Source organism: Siniperca chuatsi, linkage group LG10 (assembly GCF_020085105.1).
Source record: "Siniperca chuatsi isolate FFG_IHB_CAS linkage group LG10, ASM2008510v1, whole genome shotgun sequence".
NCBI lineage: Eukaryota > Metazoa > Chordata > Actinopteri > Centrarchiformes > Sinipercidae > Siniperca > Siniperca chuatsi.
This window is the reverse complement of record NC_058051.1, coordinates 7,065,666-7,081,773: the sequence shown is the minus strand read 5'-3', so window position 1 is coordinate 7,081,773 and position 16,108 is coordinate 7,065,666. Positions and strand designations below refer to the sequence as shown.

At 38.2% G+C, this 16,108-nt stretch overlaps 1 protein-coding gene across 3 annotated transcripts in view; it reads right to left on the bottom strand.

The window, feature by feature from the left end:
* Positions 1-16,108, bottom strand: part of LOC122883489 (MICOS complex subunit mic25a-like) — a 112,840-nt gene that overhangs the window by 60,000 nt on the left and 36,732 nt on the right. For all 3 annotated transcript variants that reach the window (XM_044212247.1, XM_044212249.1, XM_044212248.1), the window contains exon 5: positions 7,705-7,788. In XM_044212247.1, the coding sequence (XP_044068182.1) occupies positions 7,705-7,788 (84 nt within the window). The remainder of the gene's footprint in view (positions 1-7,704; positions 7,789-16,108) is intronic.

Below are 16,108 nucleotides of genomic sequence, written 5' to 3'. Positions count from 1 at the left end.
ATAAACATACACACATTCCTTTTTGCACGCACCCAGACCTGAGCCCACACACACCCCCTTTGTTCTATAGTTTAGTGTATTCAGAGTTAGTCTTCATATTGTGTGTTTTTGCTTTATCTTTTTAAATAAATGCCTGTGTATAATTGTGCTGGCTTCTTTAATGTTGCACAAGAGGGAGTAATTTGCCAAACTCTTCTATAATGAACTCCAAATCCTTCAACTTACTAGTTATTGGTGGTAATTTAATGAATTTAACAAATTATAATTTTTAATAAATTAAAAACTCACTTTGATGATTATTGTGACTGCAAAACGGGATGACTTTTTTGATTTTAGTTCAATTTTAAAGTAAGTATTTGAAAGAGAAAAGTGCATTGGAGTCAAGTTAATTGGTATCTGATCTGCCCATATGTGGTTAAGCCCATGCACCCGAAACTTCTCAAAGCTTAAAATTTATAGGACATGTAAAATACAATATAAAACACGCATTCTACAGCCAAAAAGCGATATGTGTTAAATGCAAAATAAGAGCATTTCAACAACATTTATCCCCACACCTTTAGAAGTTCTGTGTCACAATCAATCACCATATTTTTCTGTCTAACAGCTCCTTCATCTGGACACTTTGTACTTATTAAATGTAGCTGGTTGGATCTCACTGAGTGTTTACCACTGTTGAGGAATGTACACAAGCACTTTTTTGCTCAGGCAAAATAATGAGGCAACTGGAATGTAACCCAGAACACTGCAATGTTTAGTAATGTTAACTTATTATGAAACTCATATCTTCATCTCCAGATGGGTGCAGCCTCAGTGGAAATATTGTTAACAAGCTAAACTAATAAGCAGATTCGAAGCCCTCGCTGCAGCATATTGAGCAGATAGCTTTTCACAGGATAAAAACGTTAACACTTTGACTCAGTCTTCATAAGAATTTCCATAAGAAAGTGCAAAACAGCAGAAAAGTGGAGTTTTTAATACAGTATTTAAAAAAAACTCTGATCAGAAGGCCATCCATCGCGTCAGGAACACATACAGTATGTTATCAGTGTGTTTGTATATGTTAATATATATGTGTGTGTGCCCGTGTGTATACTGTATGTGTGTGTGTGTGCGTGTGTGTGTGTGTGTGTGTGTGTGTGTGTGTGTGTGTGTGCAAGCCATCTTAAATAAGCCCATCTGGGGACAGCATGTCAAGCAACGTGTCAGACTTGGAGGAGGATTATTATCTTCTTCGGTATGCTGTTTTTCCACCAGTTTCAAACTATACAATGACATGAGTGTGTGTGAGAGAGTGTGAGAGCAAGACAGACAGTAAAAGGTGCATGTGAAACTAACAAAAGATATAAATACATAACATATAAATGTTACTACTGCTTTTCTTGTATTGACATTTTGTAAGAAATTGAAAGATGGAGATGGATTATCCAACAAGTAGACCTCTGGATTGTCAAAACAGTAGAAAAGCGCAATTGAATAGTACTGGGCATATCGGAGGCCAAACAATTTAAGAATGGAATGTCAAATGTCACATTTTGATTTTATTTTACTTTCTCATTTGCTATATGTATGCTTATATAGGGACATATGTATGTGTATAAATAATAACAAATGTAACATGATTGTCATTTATGACATTTTCCTGGGTTACCAGTTTATTATTCATAGAGATGATATCCTGTTATTCATATAATGTGTTTAGTGTCTTTCAGCAACTGATGAGACTTGAGTTTTAACATGGAAGCATGAAACTGGTAACAAAACAATTGATTCTATAGGAAGAAATTAGTACAGGAAAGTAATTAAGACAGAACAGATCGGTGGGAGTGACGTGCCAATGACATCACATCGCTGCCCCCTCGACAGAAGACTGATAAAACAAAGAAAGCCCAAATGTTTATTCTCTTACCCTCTACCCTTTCCTGTATGTGTCTCCTCCGGCTCAGCAGTCCATGCTTCTCTTCAGACCCCGGGCAGGTCCAGGAGGGTCAACTGAATCCCGAGCTGCACAAAACGTGTTGAAGGCCAACATCCAGCATTCTAACATAACAAAAGTTATAACGGAACGAACTGTGAGTTTATCAAACTCTGAAAGCCATCGCAGCTACAGCACACCCAGCCAAATCGGTGTTCTTGATGTTATCCGCCTGCTGAGAAAGACAGCCGACTCCAGCCGAGTCGCACCACGGGACCGACAATGCCCGAAGAAGCCCGAAGTCTTCTGTGCTCCACAAGAGGAATAACTGGTTGGTCTGCGCATGGGACTCTATCCAAACATGCGTAGCTGCTCACACAGGAAAATCAACTGCGCCTCCCTCTTCCTTTCCAGCGCAACTTGTCCCCTGGCTATCTGAACCACCAGGTGAAGACATTAGTTTTCCTGTGTTATATTTGGGTTGATGCAAATAGGTTACTAAAAGGTAATTTAGCATTAGGTCAGGATTAGAAATCTCCCTTCAATAATCATGATATGGAATTGTAAATATTTCACTTATGCTTCCCCAAATAACCTCTCAGTTGCTGAGCAATACACTTCACTGGTCAATATTAAGGTTTTATCCAGTCTCCTGTGTTTCCACAAATTAAGAAAGATCGTTGGCTTTGTTTTCTGTAACTTACATTCAGTCACTTTACATATCCGTTCCATTTTACCTCTTGCTACCTTATTTCAGGTTAGTTCCCCCATAATTTGTGCATTATCTCTTGACTGATCAAGAGAAACGGCTTAGTGTAAAACTGAGCAAAATTTTAACTACATGTTAAATGGTGGAGAATGTTAATTAAACTGCTGCTGTTTCCCAAACACGCAGATTTCCTACTTATTGGTGGAGAATGCAGGCAGATATACATATTTACTACATGACCAAACTGGGCAGCGCTGCGATGTCCAGGTTGAAAGTAGCGCGCTATTGTTCCTAAACACATAGTGAATGTGTTGAAAAATGCATCACATATCTTAAATCAACACATCTTTGATCAATGTTTTGTACATTTTGTGTGCAGGGGCGGAAACAAGTAACGTAAGTATTTTTGCTCAAGTACTGTTTTGAAGTACTTACTCTCCATGAGTATCTCCACTTTAGGGTTGTTTTATTTTTACTCCACAACATTTCAAAGCAAATATCCTACTTTTATACTTGACTGCATTTACCTATAACACTTGCAAGTAACCTACTACTTAATATTGTGAGGGAGTTTTCATACAAAACATGTCAAAGTTGCATGCAAGGGACAGACCTAACCAGCTTAAAGAGGAAAGAGGAATCCATCAGGGTAACCACAACTGGACCAGCGCACGACCCAACTGGACAGCGTGCACAGGCATGTGTGACCCATCTGAATGGTACCGCAATCCAACGTGACATTTGCACAACGGTACAATTGGACAGCACTGAATTTTCCTCTGGTTGGCGCAGCTTGACTGGATAGCGCAGGGCAGCTGGATAGGTGGTGCCTATCTTGGCCAGGCTATTGAATTGTTTGGCCTCCCATACTGGGCATGGTGTCTCAGATCTTCTGTAGGTGAGTTTCCATTCACCTGTTTTTATGCGCATTTTCAATTTGCACAAATTTGCACTAAAAATAGTGGCAGATGAAAACATCCGATCTCTGTGGATGAGGAGAGGAGGAGACTGTAACCTTCCTTAAATTAATATATGCCAAACATAAATGCCAAATTTCCATCACATTTATCACATATATGAGATACTTTTGAACTTATGTGTACTGAGACTGAACAATACCTACATCATTCTGTATTTAACAAATGCATTTTGATACATATTTCTTTATATTACAAAAATAATGTCTAACCCTCTAAAAATCAATCAACACTTTTATTTTTACCACTTTCCTCCCCCAAAAACACCCAGATTTTTTCAAGGAAAAGGAATAATTAAAAATGTGTTCAATCCAGATTGTTTTTCAGGTATTAGACAACTAAAATTGCAAACCTTTCTTTTAACTTCCCAATGCATATTGTCAAATTTTTTACGTCAGGGGTTTTTGTTACATCCCAAACCAGGACATATGTTAATGCAAAGGGTGAGATAACATTATCGCAAGCCTAACTCAGTTTGACTTCACTCATCTTGGTTCAGTTCAGCAGTTTGAGAAAACTAAACCTCAAGCATTGAGAACATTTTGAGCAGTCAAACAGACTAAAAGGCATTATGTGGCTTCTGCTGCAGTCTGCAATCACACTGAGCCTGCAGATAGACACATAAATTCCCCCAATTTACATATACAGTACACGTGCAACTGAATATACAGCATGCATGCAAAACGCATCTCTCTCTGTCTGTCTCTCTGTTGCGCACACACACACACATACCCACACATAGAGGTCTGTCTACAAACATCCTAAACCCAACAGCAAACACAGCTTGTGCCATCCGTATGTCAGCCTGCCAGTCTTCTACTCCCTCTGCAAACCCAACCTGTTACTAATGAGACTAACACAAATAGCCAGGCATCTGACACCAAGACCTGTGTGTGTGTTTAAAATGTGTATAGAGATTATTCATCGAGGTAATAAATGTTTATTTAGGCTGCCTGCATGGTAATTAGAATACAGATTTTGTGTTATGGTAATGTTAGCCTGTGTGTGTCATTTAAACTAGACAGCCACAAAATCATGGGAGGAAGGAAGGAAAGAAGGAAGGAGGAACAGCGGGAGGGACAGATGGAGGAAAGAAAGAAACAATGAAAGAAAGAAAGACCTCTTTTTTGTTGTCTTGTTAGCAGGACAGGATTGGATATGCCTATTTTCAAAAAGCCCAAACTTTAGATTAAACCAAACCAAAAAAAAAAAAAGCCTATTGCTTGAGTCAGTGGCAACCAAGAACTATCTGCTTATGGAAGCTTATGGCTGACACTAAACATAACCTGCAATACTCAATTCACAATTATTTTACCTAGTGGGCCAACCATCAAATATTTATTCCAAACTTGGTTTGCGATTTTCTTACTTTCAAAATAAAAAAATTATTTTCAAAATTAAAGAAATCAGAAATATTGAGAAGTGAGATATTAGAAGTATTGACAAAACAAATGAATAGAAAAGGGAATAAATTAAAGGCTGAGCGAGTGATTGAGTAAAAAGTCTACCCTCAGCTACAAACGGATGAACCACTGGGGGGCAACTGTTATACTGTAGTGATGTCACTCCAATTTTACGGTTGCCCCGTCTGACTCCATCTGCTCCCACCACTCCCTTCAGGACGGGCTTGAATTAGCCATGGTAAACAGAATATAATACTTGGATTTTACACATAATGTCCTGTAAAGGTCTTCTACATCTGAGAACTTGAGGAGTCCTTCCCCTGGAGAGCCCATGTAAAGGTCCTTCTTGTGTGGCGCCTGGTGAGGCTGAGACTTAACTCGAGACCAACAGCTCCCACACCTTTTCTGCCTGGTAAATGTCAGACAGATGAAAGGGAACGAAAGGGCTTGTAAGGGTTCTCTGGAGATGCTCAGGCTGACTAAAATCTGAGTTCCCTTTTGAATTACATTTACAGATACACCTTGTGCAGTGCTTTTCCTACAGATTTTTGTGTGTACTGTATGTGCTGTCTCAGCTGTAGCAACTAGTTCAATGTACTTTAAACATGTTTGTATATTCAAAAGTATATTTATAGTAGTATATGTATATGGTTGTATGCATTGGCACTGTACAAAAACATAGTAAAAAAATCCTCAAGGGTAGTGCAATGGTACTAATACCAACAAGTGTCCCATCTGAAAAGGTTTCTGGAAAGAAGTACATAAAGAAAACAGAAAAGGGGGAGCATGGTATCCAACCACCATGTTAATGTGATTGTCACTGTCATACAGTAGTTCTTTTGAGAGTTACTCAGGTGTCTTCCTACAGGCCCTGAAAACTGCAGTCATCAAGCCACAAAAAAGAACAATTTAGACAGGTCACTAATGAACAATTATAGGCCCATATCAAACATCCTGTTTTTAAGTAAAATCATTGAAAAAGCTGTTTCTCAACAGCTGAACAACTTCTTGGCATTAAACAACTGTTTTGATGTCTTCCAGTCAGGTTTTCGACAACACAAGAGCACTGAGACTGCTCATGATCAACCACAACATATTACTAAACTGACTGGAAAACTGGCTGGGACTTTCTAGCACAGAATCCTACTTAAAGGACAGGGACTACTTTGTGTCTATAGGTAGTTACACATCTGAGTGGACAAAAATTACATGTGGAGTTCCACAAGGCTCCATTATGGCACCTCTTCTGTTTAACATCTACATTCTCCCACTGGTTCAGATTATGGAAAACACCAAAATAAATGACCATAATTATGCAGACGACACACTAATTTACATAACCATATCACCAGGGGACTATAATCCCATACACGCGCTGAGTAAGTGCAAATCAATCATTGGATGTGCCAGAATTTTCTTCAATTAAACAAAGATAAAACTGAAGTCAATTGTTTTTGGAGCCAAGGAGGAACGATTAAAAGTCAGTGCTCAGTTTCAATCGGTAACGTTAAAAATTACAAACCAAGCCAGAAATCTTGGTGTAGTCGTGGACTCAGACCTGAATTTCAATAGCCACATTAAGACAATTACAAAGTCAGCCTATTACCACCTTAACAATATAACAAAAACATGTCTCAGCAGGATTTGGAAAAACTGGTCCATGCATTTATCTTCAGTCGACTCGACTACTATAACAGTGTCTTTATAGGTCTGTCTAAAACAATCAATCAGACAGCTGCAGCTGATTCAGAATGCTGCTGCTCGAGTCCTCACAAAGACCGAGAAAGTGGATCACATCACTCCAGTTCTGAGGTCTTTACACTGGCTTCCTGCCTGTCAAATAATTTATTTCAAAATATTACTGTTGGTTTATAAAGCACTGAATGGTTCAGGGCCAAAGTACATTTCTGATTTCTGCTACATTAAGAACCATTCAGACCTCTCAGAGAGAAGCAGTGTTCAGTTTTTATGCACCACATATCTGGAACAAACTCCCAGAAAACTGCAGGTTGGCTGAAACTCTCAATTCTTTTAAATCAAGGCTGAAGACTTTTCTGTTTGGCGCTGCCTTTTATTAAATCAAATAATGATTAATTTCGTACACTGCAACTTGTTATTATCTTGTTTTTATTTTCTATTTAACTCTTTAATTATATTTAAATGTCTTTTTATATTACCCTATGTTGCTTTTACATTTTATTTAAAGCACTTGGAATTGCCCTGTTGTAGAAATGTGCTATACAAATAAACTTGCCTCGCCTTGCCTTGTTACAGCAGAGTTTTACAGCAGGTGTGTTGGACCAGACTCAGACTGCTCATGCCATTCATGTTGCAAAATTCCCATAATGAGAGTTACAACACAGACCATTTATGTCCATTTATGTCCATTCAAAGTGCAGTGGCAGAGTGAATATGCACAAATCACGTGGACACGCGCATGTGCGTGTTTGCATGCAAGATTTAAATGTCTCTGTGCCTGCATTTGTGTGATTGTACAATAGTGTGTGTGCTTGTTTGGGGGTGTTTTTATATACATGTGTGTACAAGTTAAGTCTGTCCAAGTCTGTAGACATTGTGTATGTGTGTTCGCATCTATAGTTTTGTGTGTGCAGTATGTGCAACTTTAAGAGTCTGTGAAAGCCTCTAATGAAGTGTTTGTAAGTGTCTGTGTGTGATTGTGTGTTTGTGTAAATGTTGTACCCTCTCATCCAGTTGTGCCAGCTGCTCCTTGTAGAAGGCATCCAACGCTTTCAGCTGTGAATCTTTCTTCTGTAGCTGCTGAGCCTGCAAGAGGGCACACACACAAACAAACACACACACACACACACACACACACACACACACATATACATACACAGAAAGGCAGGGATTAAACACTATGTAATGCTGTGATTTCTTAATATTAAAAGGTAGGAGATCAGTGCAATCTACAGTAGTAATGCTGAGTTTTGTCTGTTTTTTTCTTTTCAATTGTTAGTAATTATATTTCAGTGATAATATTCTGTTATAGTGCTACAATATGATATAGTGCGACAGTGGTTCCCAATCTGAGGAAGAAAAAAACATGTAGAGTTGCATAGTGTGAGGGGCTGCTGGTTCTGGAAGTGTTTTTCCCCATAATGTATTCCAATTTAAAAATTTTCGTGAAACAACATCCTCAATGTTACTTAACAAAGAAACACGGGACTCTCCCAGATGCTGTAATAATACTATAGGTTTATGTTTTGATGATGATATATGTTATGACCAGTTTTAGTTATTTAAATTAAATTTCTGAGAAATTATGTTTTGTCCATCAGTTTGGCATGACAGACTGCTCTAAATACTACAATACCCATGAGCCTGGGCCACTGTTGCTATGGAGAAGAAGCCAGGCTGTCTTTGTGACAAAAAACGGTTGCCAAATTAATACAAAATTTACCCAGAATCCAAAAGTGAGTTGATTTAACCTACAGGCTGTGTTATCAGTTTTCTCAACAACGTGATCTTTAGCTTTTGCAACAGAATTCTAAGCTTGGTCATTGAATGTTTCTTGCCGAAATGCACCTTAGGAGGAGGCGTGTCACTATTATTACATCAAAGCCTGATCATGACTATTTGAGCTGACCACGATCATTTTGCATAATAACACTGTTTGATCTTTTCTAACCAAACCACTTCCACTACTGAAGTAGCTCCCTTCCACCGTGGAGGTTTGTTGTTGCTGTGCATAATGGTACAACGTCATTATGTCAACAAGTCGGAATTTTGTCATTATCACAATATGATTTTTTTTATATTCATATTAAAAATTAGATTATTATCATGAACGGTATGATATGGCACACTCCTAATGGGAGATACTATGAAGTTGTTTATTTAAACCAGTATAAATATTACAAATCGAATAACATATCAATTATGAATCATTCATTTAATCTAGCTCCAATGCAGAGAGAGAGAGAGAGAGAGAGAGAGAGAGAGAGAGAGAGAGAGAGAGACCTTTATCCTACCTTAGAAAGGAGGAAAGCCAAAGGTTACCATAGTTATTTCAACTTGGATTAATTTTTATGAAAAACCGTTTTTGATTCTTTTTACCGGTGGACCCTTACGGACTAAAGCAATATAAATAATCAAGGAATGGACACGTATTCGGACTTTATGACCGCTTCAAAAGGTAGGGAGTCACCACTTTTTTTATGTCTCTCTTGTTTACCATGCCGGTAAATCTGAATGAATTATACTTTGGTGCTAATGGTTTCCGTAAAATGAACTGAATGATCGAATTGTAGAAAATCTAACTGATCTAACAATGTGTAGCATGTCCATACTGACAAAAGTTTAAACATTTATATAATATTTAATTAATATCATATATAATGAGTTTGTTAATAAATGTGTTATGATTACTTTGACTTCTTCCCATCTATAAAATCTTGACATTAACATGGCATACAGTAGGGGACACATTCACTAAAGAATGAATGAATGAAGCCAGTGTGGATCAGGAGAGAAGCAAATGGGCCTTTATTTACCTCATATGTAGAAGGTACCAAGCATGTATTTGAAGCAGGCCTTTATTTCTAATTAATTTTGTTTGATAAGTATATTTGGTCATATTTTAGTATGAAGCTTCCTTCTTTTATGATCTGCTCCTGTTTGCCCTATTAATTTTTTGTTATGGCATTGTGAAATTGCAGGAACGTGTTGTGGAAAATTCAGTGGACTTGCACAGCCCTGTACGGTACTTCAAATGTATCTTGTGGCACTTGTACGTTACTATAAAATACAGTGTGGGTGGGACATTGACACACATACACCCACAGTGCGTGAAATAGCAACAACTTCTGTTATGAATTGGCGCTATATAAATAAAATTGAATTGAATTGAACATAGGGATGGAGAGGGATAGATGAAGAGAAAGAAGAGAGGAGGCAAAGAGAGGAAAGTGTACCCCTCACCCTCACAACAAACCTCTCATTCCACAGGAAACACTGTAATGTACATGGTTACACATGACTGGTAAATGCATGCAGTACAGATCAGTGTTAAACCCTTAAACAGTACAGATAACATTATTAAACCAGTGCCTTAAACCAGACATTTTAACGGCCTGGAGATTCCTGCACATTCATATACATGCCAGCATACATATCCAAAGACACCCAAACAAGCGGGCCAACACACACAACACACATACTCTTATTACTGTGCTGTGTAAAGTCCAGGAGTAAGACACCATACAGTAAAAAAAAAATCCCAAATCCCACAAACAGCAAGCCACAACTCTCAAATTATACCTCTTTGAAAATCTTTGCTTTTACCTGCAGCTCTCTATTCACCCACCCATCTATCCATCCCTCTCCATCGTGCTTGTGTTTGTGCTTGCACAGAAATCATGCCACACGCCAACATACCACAGATCATATGTTATTTCCAAGTAGTTATGAAGCACTGGAGGCGACAAACATGTCAAAAACATGTGCATGCACAGGTGTGTGAAAACATGCTGACAAACAGGCTCATTCATACACATGCAAGCTCACGCCACCCTGACTGAATGACAGGAGAAAATAAAAACAGCATGTGTGAGGGAACTACACAGGAGAAAGAAATGAAACAGAGAAAAGAATAGGAGGGGAGGAGAAAAGAGAAGACAAAGCAAGGTGCAGAAAGAATAGAAGAGGCAGAAAGAGACAAAGAGGGATCATAGGCCACACTCACACTGTAAGCCTTAGTGCTCAATTCGGATTTATTGCTCAGATCCGATTTTTTTGTTTGACTGTTCACATTATTTTTTAAATGTGGCCAATATTAGATTCCAGTGTGAACTGCTTGTGTTAAAAGATTTTAGACTGTAGACATGCATGACAGTGACAAAAAAAGATATTTTATTTCAAGAACACAGCTTCTTGAAAAATGCTGTAAAACCTAGGGAAAAAGAAACCTAAAGGTACCATGCAGCATAAAGGCCCAGTCATACCAGCATTTAGCAAAATTTTGATGCAAAATGTAATCTGTGTGATCAGTGGATTTGCTCGAGCAGATGAAGTAAATTCGCAAAAGATGTTTGTGTTGAGTTCACCTTTGAGCCATTGACCAAGAACAAACCATCATAACAGTGCTGACCTTTGGGGGAACAGAGAGCCAGAAAGTCCAAAATGGAGGATGTTTTCTAGCTTATTAGCTGTGTTGCACCATCGACTTTTATTACTATAACTAATTTAGTATGCTTGCTAGCTTGTGGAACTTTTTTCCCCTCTTCAAAAACTTTTTATTGACTGAAATGATGTACAACCCCTAGAACAAAATGACCATGCCACAGTACAGAGAAAATAGAAAAAAGCTTGGAAAGCTTTTGTAACTGACCGCAGTCTTGTCTACATGGTAACCCTGGATTTGCGGAAATGCAAGATTTAGGTTTAGGCAACAAAACTCTACTTGGTTAGGTTTAATTTGAATTCAATTAAATTTTATTTATATAGCGCCAATTCATAACAGAAGTTATGTCATTGCTCTTTCATGAAATCATGACCACTAACCGCTAGTATGTTCCGGCGAGCAAGCATGTTAGCAGTTAGCTAACCAACTATTCCTGCGAGTAGCCCCTACATCACCAAGCTGTGCAGATGCAGTGTTTCCCATTAATTACCGACTGTGGCAGCCTGCAAACAACAACAAAAGAAGAAAGGAAATCCCTCAGTCAACAAACAAAGAAGTTTGGCTAGGCCCCTGGCAATTGGGCAGATAGCCACACTTCCAGCAGATCTGCACCTGAACTGCACCAACTCAAATCCAACTATGGACAACTCAACTCCACAATGAACCCAGCTCAGCTCAACCCAACTAAAGAACTCATCCGGAGCTTCTGCCCCTTGCTTTTGAACAGGAAGCTCCTCCTCCAGACAAACCAAAAGTTAGGGCATAATCAATTAAGATAATCAAACAACAGTTAAATGTGAAAAAAATAAATAAATAATGTAACTGTCCCAACACAGAAAAAATAATAATAAAAGTTGTTTAGAGTCCTTAACAAAGACTATTTCCTGAAACAATAAAACCCCCTCTCTGAACTCTGCTCAACATGGTATGGTTGGAGTTCCCTCTACCAAAAAGCCTATTGGTAGCTTTCACTTCCTGTTGGCAGTTTGGACCCATGACCAGCAGGTAACATGAATTGCTCATGCAACAAACATTTTGGTTTCCTATATAACCAATAAATTAATTTTAAATTAATGTATTAGTAATTCAATTGAGTGGTTATTTCATTAACAATGTGAATGATGACAGTATGCATACTGACATAACCAGAAATGACAGCAGGTTAGCATGCTACACCCACATGTGCTTACATAACTCAGCCACATAGGCCTAGCTACATCACTTAGCAACATAACCAGGACTACAGAACTTTTGTGCCAGCAGGATGAAATAAATAATAGACTGTAGAAACTAGAATACAATTAGCCAGTATGCAACCTACTCTCTAGGGCATGAATTAGCACCATGACAAAGACCACTGAGGGACTGATGTCCAAATGGAAATTATGTTGTAATGCATTCTTATATAATTTATTTTTCTATTAAGCTCTTCAATCACACACCCAGCTGCAGTACACATTTACATACTCATGGTGTTTCAAACTTGCAGATACGTTTAAATTCTAGCAGAGATCCAAAAGTTTCCAAAGATACCAAATATGTAAGCATGTATAAAATGATGCATAATATACCTAGAATATTTCCCTTTTATGTAATGGTGCAGCCATAACAAACATGGCATGTTTGGTTTGGATCTTCCCCTCAGTGTCCCAATCATGTAGCTTCAATAACGTGCTGGAACGAGCCATTAATGAATATTTATATGAAGTTACAGAGTCTGAAATAGTACAAAGTATGTTAGAAGTGTGTACATACTAAAGTATTTCTGATTTCTGATTCTGATACACATCTTAAACTCAGATTTAGGGTGAGCACAGAGAAATTTTACTCCTTCAGCAGATGAATGTGAAAACAAACTTTTAGTGTCAAATTATTCACATACACTACCGCTCAAAAGTTTGGAGTCAGCTGTTATATTTGTTTTTCTTCTTTCCTTCAAAAATGGCTATTTTAACATAGATAAAAACAGTATAATTATACACAAAATGTATTATTTACATTTGAAAGAGTTAAATGATTAAAATGTTCGTTTAGTCGATGTCCCCACAGATTTGCATGACAGGGGAGCATACTGTTGCAACCTTTTTTTCCCCCAAATGCTCTTCGATTTTTTATTTGTTTTCCAGTCCAGAAAAGCACAAGTGACCCTGATCATTTTTGAATCTCAATTGTGCTTACAACTGGGCTCTAAATATTTTAAGTTTTAAGTTTTTGTTTGGGCCTTCTGTAGTCTACTCAGTGGTTAGATTGAATAGGTTTAAACTTTGATTTGTCAGTCCATAGTATGTTCAGCTGCTTTTCCGTGATCCAGTTCCAATAGTGCTAACCCTAGGCTAACCTACTATTTCTATTTTGAAGTTTTAAGAATAGCTTTCCTAAAGCAACACGCCTGTTAATTCCAGTTTGTTATAGGCATTATTGTGCACTTGACACTGAAACAGGAACACTTTCTACTTAAATCTTCACAAATTTTACTGTTGCTCAGAGGCATCTTTGTCTCTTTCTGCTCTTTCAGCCCACGTCAGTTTTGTTCTCCATGTACAAAACATTACTTTTTTTGCAAACCCTTCATACAAAATAGCATCTATTTGTAAAGAGTACTTTCTACAACCTAAAAGCATGAAAGACCATTCAAGAATGTAGAGTATTCCTCTCAGCCATCTTCCTGTACCGAATCAAGCTTTTGTGGCAGGCGACTCCAAACTTTTGAGCGGTAGTGTACATCATTCTGCACAGTGAAGGTCAAACATACAAATTAGGTAACAATAAGAAAATTTTTGACCGGACTTTATAAATATGTCAATCTAATCTGTAACCCTATCTGTATATCAAATGACCCCACATGGGCCCGAAACCCAAGATTGAAAAAGCATTTTCTTGCTTTTTTCTGAGCTTCAGATCTATTAAGTGCATGCAAAACATGAAATGGAATTGAATAAACTACCACTTACTAAAAAGTTATATTAATTGATGTAATTAATGTAAAATCATGGCCATAAAGTGGTAAGCTTCTAATATGAATTTGCCAGCATAAGCCTATTCTAAAACAACACAATGACACAAACAAACTACTGCATGGATTGTTCTTATTTGCTTCATTTCAAATTTACTCACACTCCATTGATGCTTTGAACTGTTCATGTGCAATAAAGGCTCTGGGTTCATAGATTTTCTGACTTAATCTTCACTGGTCAAACATGGCCATTGACAGACTCTCAGAAACAGCTAATTTGGGATAAATTAAAAAATAAAATTGCAGCAGCTGTGCTTTAAACAAGGCTCCTCTTGGTGCTTTGCCAGTAAACTACACAAAGACTGACATTTTAGCATTGTCACATCAGGAGATGTTTCCTCAGACTAGAATGTATCAACATTAGGAAAACTTGCTACAGACACACACATAAATATTATTTTGATAGATCTGGATACTGCAAGTTTTGTGTGTGTTAAGCATTTCTTATAGGCACGGACCAGCCCCATGACAGGAACTTTTTAACTTTTAACCAGCACCGGGACGAGGTGCCACTTTTAACGTGAATACACGCACTCAAAAGCCGCCTGGCGTAACTTAACGCATGCCTCTAGCAACCTGGCACCATTGTCTGTGACAGGAGCCACGTCATGTGCATGTTTACAGGCAGGTGATACGCAGACTCTGCATGCACAGCGATTAGTTTGCTATGTGCTCTGGTGAAGGGGTGCACTTCATCAGTTTATCAAACAACCAAACTGATCAATCTCTGTGTATCCAAGAACCCTTAAATCGGACAAAATTATGTAATATCAGATGGACGTTTCTTGTAGATTAGTCATGGATAATGAGAACCTTGCGAGTTTTCCTTTTGTATCAAGCAGCAAAACGTCTTTGAGTTAATTTGTCTTACTTGACATTGCACGTCCAGCAATGTGACTATTGCACATGAGCACATTGTGATGTCGATGCTGAAACGATACACTGTGCAGACCTAACATGCACACATGCACCCACATACAAAGAGAGGACGATTCATCATAATTATCAGGGCTGCTGAACGCCAAGTCAAATCTGTACCATTTGTCTGTGTTTCATAAACAATAGACCTTAACTGAGGAGAGACTAAAAGCGAGGGCTTCTGATGTGAGAGATACTTCCGCTGTTGGGTGAAAGCTGCAGCTGGTACATGTTAATGCATGTTAATGCAGAACTGAAATTGTTCATGTGTTTATTTCATATGTTAGATGAGAATCTGTTTGGCAGGGTTTAAGCAGAAAAAGAATGGATTTAATTAAAAAACACAGCTCTCCTTCCTATCTGTGTCTCTCTGTGTTGGTCCTGTTTTAATTTGCAGTCAGAAAAGAAACTGCAAGTGAATCAGATGACTCCTCTGGTGTCCCTCCAGGGACCTGCGAGTCTATGGCAGATAACAGCCAGCAAGGCGTGACTTGTATGTTACACACACACACACACACACACACACACACACACACACACACACACGGAGGATAGCTGAGGCTTACATGCTCATGTTTGTTTAGTCTGTCTCTCTGTTGGGATACCTGGCATTGTCTATTTGTGTCTGTCATTCATTTATTCAGTCTTTTTTGTCTGCACTAATGGGTCAGTGAGCCCATCTGTAATTCTGCTTTCCTGCCTTAAACCATGTTTAGACCAACATTAGCACTGCAAGAAAAGACAGTCCCTTCATTTATTTCATTTTTTGTGTGTGTGTGTTTTTCATATTGGTGCAAAAACAGAACAGTAGAGACTTTACAGATACAACAATGATAGAAACCTGGATAAAACAACAACTGAGGAAAGATCTCCTAGCAGACATACAGATGGGGTGACTGGAATGCTGCGACCAATGGTTGAGTATAGTTTGTGTAATTTTTGTCCAGAATGTTTGAATGGGTGGGCAGAGCCAGGTGGCATAAAAGTAGTCAACTGTAGTGTTTAATGTGCAGTGACTTCAGGTGTCATTG